Source organism: Notothenia coriiceps, unplaced genomic scaffold, assembly GCF_000735185.1.
Source record: "Notothenia coriiceps isolate Sejong01 unplaced genomic scaffold, NC01 NC01_scaffold00007770, whole genome shotgun sequence".
NCBI classification, from domain to species: Eukaryota; Metazoa; Chordata; class Actinopteri; order Perciformes; family Nototheniidae; genus Notothenia; species Notothenia coriiceps.
Genome location: NW_011340471.1, coordinates 12,600 through 18,077, shown reverse-complemented (window position 1 = coordinate 18,077; position 5,478 = coordinate 12,600). Strand labels below are relative to the sequence as shown.

Sequence of the window (5,478 nt, the reverse complement as noted above, 5' to 3'; positions counted from 1 at the left end):
AGGAGAAATACACAGATGCAAATAGACATTACTAGTAAAATAAACACGTTCAATGTGACGTTCACTTGATCTCACAGTTGATCGTTAATTAGATCATAATGAAAATTTTCCTTGAATGAGTTTTGGAGATATATCCAGATGCAAATAGAGAAAAAAAGTATTCAAATGAAACACCTGAAATGTGTATTTTGACATTTTCTGACCCAGGTTATGAAAAACGTTCACTTGACCTCACAGCTCTGGTCCACCATCACACAGTTGATCTTCCTCCACCAGGTCTCCCAGACGCTCTTCATCTTATCCGGCGTCTTCGTCCTCAGGGGGATCTTCTTCTTCATCTTCCTCTCCTCGCTGCAACTCTCCATCTCCGTCGGCTGGATGCTGGCCAAGATGGCCGAATCAAACGGGTCCTTCAGGTTCTTCTGGGTCAGCGCAGAGACCTCCATGAATCCCACCATACCCAGCTCCTCTGCCAGCTGCCGGCCCTCCTCCGTGCCCACGGGACGCTGCTGGTTCTGGGCCAGCTGGATCAGAACCTGCACGTCCTCCCTCAGGTCCAGCTGGGTGCCGACGAGGACCAGAGGAGTGTCCGGACACTGGTGCCGGATCTCAGGGAGCCAGCGGTCCACCAGGCTGCGGAGGGAGGAGGGCCGCACCACGCTGTAGACGAGGAGGAAGACATCCGCGTTTTTGTAGCAGAGAGGACGAAGGAGATCCAGCTCATCCTTTACGAAGAGAAACCAGAAACAGAGAGGAGTGGTTAGCAGAGAGGGCACACGTCCTTTACTCAAGTAGAAGTACAGATACTCGTGTTTAAAAATACTCTGGTGAAAGTAGAAGTACTGACTAAACTTCTTTACTCAAGTAAAAGTAAAGAGGCTTTGAAATGTACTTCAGTAAAAAGTACCCATAACTAGCAGCTGTTTTAAAGAGTACCTGACCTCCCTTTATATTAATAGAACAATAATGTCATTGTTAGCTAATGAATGTTTCCATGGTGACCAACGGCAACATGACAACGTTTTCATTGGTCCCTCTTCTTTAGAGAAGACCAGGAAATGATGGATACACGGATCGTGTTCAAATCAATAGGCACGCAATGACTCTAAATAATAATGATCACGCCACCAAACACACATTCAGACTAAAGGAACCAGCCTGTTTGGAAAATGAGAGAAGCAGAAAGTACAGGTATTTGGGTTCAACATGTAAGAAGTAGAAAGTACAGGTATTTGTGTTCAACATGTAAGAAGTAGAAAGTACAGGTATTTGAGTTCAACATGTAATAAGTAGAAAGTACAGGTATTTGAGTTCAACATGTAATAAGTAGAAAGTTCAGGTATTTGAGTTCAACATGTAAGAAGTAGAAAGTACAGGTATTTGAGTTCAACATGTAAGAAGTAGAAAGTACAGGTATTTGTGTTCAACATGTAAGAAGTAGAAAGTACAAGGTTATTGAGTTCCAATATGTAAGAAGTACGAAAGTTACAGGTAATTNNNNGTTCAACATGTAAGAAGTAGAAAGTACAGGTATTTGTGTTCAACATGTAAGAAGTAGAAAGTACAGGTATTTGTGTTCAACATGTAAGAAGTAGAAAGTACAGGTATTTGTGTTCAACATGTAAGAAGTCAAAGTAAAAAGTCGTCAGAAAAATAAGTAGTGGAGTGAACGAGAGAGACAAAGAGGACGGGTTAGAATTTCTTTCCTATTGTCAGGCAAAAAAAAAACACATCGAAGGCCAAAATGTATCTCTTCATAGATTCTGACCTCCATAATGGAAATTACAGTTTTGGAGCAGGACTCAGGAAACAAGCAGAGCAGAAGACATGCAGGAATAAAATCTTCTGTATCTTTCTTATTGTCATCAAAAACACACGTGAAAATACCTAAACGTGTCTCTTTCTGACCTCCAAAATGTAAATGAAACTTCTGGAGCAGGACTCAAGCAGGCATTGGTTAACATTTCTTCAATAATGTCTGTTTAGTTGCATCTTTTGAAAGGTTAAATAATGTCACCACAGTGAAGCGCTGATATGCAAACCTCTGCAGTTGAGTGCATGCATGTTGGTTTTGATAAAAGTATCAGCTAAAGCTTTTAAAAGGAAGAGTTGATGGTGGATAATGGACACTCAGCCAAAAGAGGGCGATGGAGCACAGGAGGACAGAGGGGGCAATACTCCTCAAATACAAACATGGTGACTTCCTGCAGGGGGCGATGTGACATGTGGAGATATTGGGGGGCAACTAAAAACTAAAGGGGTCTAAAAGGATTTCAGTCCAGGACTAAAAGCCAACACAAACACTCCAATAACTACTGACGAACACTCATTGATCCCTGATAACTTACTTTGATTGATCCATCAACCAGCCCCCACTTCTTTGTGGCAGAGCAGCACGAGAAAGACATAATATATTTCTATTAAAAAATAGGGAACTAAATTTGAACCATTTGCTAAGTGTTGTATTAAAGGTCTGTGGTATTATTTAACAGTAACTCACGTGTCCAGCTGTGTCCCAGAGCTGCAGTCTCACTGGTTTTCCATCAACCACCACCATCACTGAGAAGATACAAAAAGCAAGTATTGTGTCTTTACACAATTACAATGATTGAGTATAGCATTGTAAGTTAAATTAGGTCAAAATACAGACAGACAGCCTTAAACGTTACATCTGTCAAGGTTAAGGTTACTTTACTCGTGTAGCACATTTCAGACACAAAGACTATTTAAAGTGCTTACAATAAAATTAAAATTAAATGGAAGAAAAATACAATTAATTCAAGTGATAGAAGTAACTTATAGATCGACCCTGTAAATACAGATGATGCTGCAAGAAGTGCAGAAGCAAAATAATAAAATATAGTTGTAGGACCTCTGGAAAAGCAGCAAAAAATAAGGTTCAGAGCCTCAATTTAAAATAAGTCTTGTGCGTAAAACCTGTGCGTAAAGCTGACAATCAGCCACATTGACGTCAGACATTACCGGTAAAGTTGTCAAACGCTGTGGGCACATATTCGGTAGGGTATCCGTTGGTGGTGTAGCTGACGATGAGGCTGGTCTTGCCCACAGCTCCGTCTCCAACCAGGACGCAGTTCACCTTCCGTTCAGGTGCGGAACCGGAGCGGCGCCGCCTCGCGCACAGAGGGAGCTCCCGGTTCTTCAAGCGCCGAATCGGCACCGGGGGAACATCTTGCCCGCAAAAAATCGGTTCCGACACACAGCGGGGCTTCTGCTTCCCGATCTCCTGCGGAAGCATGGCTTTAAGATTATCAGAATGGATTTGTTTTCGTTGTTGTTCAGAGTCGATGGACACGCACTACGCGCTCCATCTTCCTGACAGCTCGGCTTGCTGCTTCTTTAAAGGTTGTTAAACTGCACAAACAAAGGCAGTATCGATATTTCGCTGAGGTTCGGCAGAGATTTGAGGCTCAGCCGGCGGGGTTTCTTCTCTCAGCAGGACCTCCTGATTCTACATCTGCTGCCGTCGTGATTCATAAGAGGCTTAAAGAGCGCAGAGCCATATGAGGCTCCACAGATCCAAGTGAAATGAGCTAAGCTTCCTGGAAGCCTTGATCCCACACAGTGAAATATACAGTACGTCCCTTATTAAGCCAATTAACAAAAGGAAATAACAATCAAACGTTCAGATCAACAGTTCATTGAGACATTATATGTTTTTTCAACATGTTTTACGTTTAATTTAATTATGTAGTCGAGATTTTTTATTTTTTTTAAACTTTCATATTAGTAGTTGATTATATATGCAGTTTGATCACATACAGTGCACATGTCAATCAACATTGTTTTTTTAATTATACATTATTTAAAAATATAAAAAGTCTTTCCTAATAGAGATGTTTAAGACAACACCTGCCTCCTCAGCTAAGTGCATCTTATAGAAGACACAATTACATAGTTGCTTCGTATTTATTGCTTTGACCCAGTACTCCTGTTCTTTAACATCAATACAGTCTAACCTATTGTTTCACCTCCACCAGGCTGATTATAGGAGAGTATGGAGATGTGGAGTGACGCCCCCTAGTGGTGGATCCAGCTGTGGTTCCCTGGAGGAAGAGGAGTGGATGAATAATCATTTCTTATCACTGCAGGAGAAAATAAACTGACATCAGGAGAGGCTGAAGAGGACCTGCAGTAAAAACATTTCTGCTAACATGTTATAATCCTTATCAAGCAGGGATAGACTAAACATCAAAATACACAGGTTTAAAGCTCCCTGATCCAGCTTTTTATTCATCTCTGACATGTGAGAGAATGTTTTTCAAAGGTTCAGCTGATGGCCGCCTAAAAGGTTTACAGTGATTTCACTCAGGGCCCCTGAACCAATGGGCACCGGGTCGGCTCTTTAGGTAATCCACCCATTGCTACTGGTGTTACAAATGTGACCCTTTTGACACCGTAGAGGGCTTTCTTCTTGTTAAAGGGTCACTTTGTTATTGTTCAACATGGACCATATTTAATTATGGGCATTTACATTTGATATTGGTCCAGAAATAAGCGAGAAAGCTGCAGCAGAATGGGCTGCAGTGTAATCATATGGAGCAATCGGCACCTTCAATGTATGTCCATTTAAAGTGTTTGTTCTTGCCACTGACAGACTCAGATTGTTCTGTGACAACATGATGGGAAACACAACAACACTCTACAGAGAACCATTTGGCATCATCTGTTAAACCCAAACAGACCAAATATAGCAGAAGGTAAAAATACCAAACGTAACTGAAACAGCGTTCTAGTTCGTGTGTGTGTGTGTGTGTGTGTGTGTGTGTGTGTGTGTGTGTGTGTGTGTGTGTGTGTGTGTGTGTGTGTGTGGGAGGCAGAATATGTTGCAATGCATTGAATAGCACACAAAACACCAGTGAGTAGGAGTGAAACCATACAAGACAACAAGACACACACACACACACACACACACACACACACACACACACACACACACACACACACACACACACACACACACACACACACACACACAACCAGCCGCAAAAATAACTGTGTAGGAGTGAGAGCCACAGCAGGTCAAAGGGACCGTTTTTGGAGTAACTTCATAGGTTTTGATGTCATTACAACTGTCATATTAATAGTGGATGTATATGTCTTCAACCACAGGGGACTACAATAAATACATATTTTTAATTCTGTCATTTTTGAAGTATTACAAAATGAATTGCAGCTGTATTCGGAAAGTAAATGGATTATATTCATTACTGGAGTTCCTTAAGACAAACCTGCCTTCTCTGCTGATGACATCTAAATAATATTCTCTCTTCTTTTGTGTTGTTGATGGGATCAGCTGATTGTACATTCTCTCTCCCCCCCTCTCTCCTCTCCCCCTCTCTCTCTCCTCTCTCCTCTCTCTCTCTTTCTCTCTCTCTCTCTCTCTGTCCTCTCTTTCTCTCTCTCTCCCCTCTCTCTCTCTCTCTCTCTCTCTCTCTCTCTCTCTCTCTCTCTCTTGCG

The 5,478-nt window shown here is 41.9% G+C and overlaps 1 protein-coding gene across 1 annotated transcript; it reads right to left on the bottom strand.

Moving 5' to 3' along the window:
* Window positions 1-72: 72 nt before the first annotated feature.
* LOC104944273 (cdc42 homolog) lies at window positions 73-3,256 on the bottom strand. Its single transcript, XM_010769788.1, has 3 exons — window positions 2,983-3,256; window positions 2,501-2,559; window positions 73-725 (listed from the first exon to the last, which is right to left on the bottom strand). Exons 1-3 carry the CDS (start codon window positions 3,254-3,256, stop codon window positions 222-224), a joined length of 837 nt encoding a protein of 278 aa, XP_010768090.1. The 3' UTR covers window positions 73-221.
* Between the last annotated feature and the right edge of the window lie 2,222 nt (window positions 3,257-5,478).

Coding starts and splice junctions, on each gene's coding strand:
- LOC104944273 (XM_010769788.1), bottom strand. CDS start 3,256: ATGCTTCCGCAGGAGATCGGGAAGCAGAAGCCCCGCTGTGTGTCGGAA. Junction 2,560..2,982: donor AGCGTTTGACAACTTTACCG/GTAATGTCTGAC, acceptor GTATCTTCTCAG/TGATGGTGGTGGTTGATGGA. Junction 726..2,500: donor TCTGGGACACAGCTGGACAC/GTGAGTTACTGT, acceptor CTCTTCGTAAAG/GATGAGCTGGATCTCCTTCG.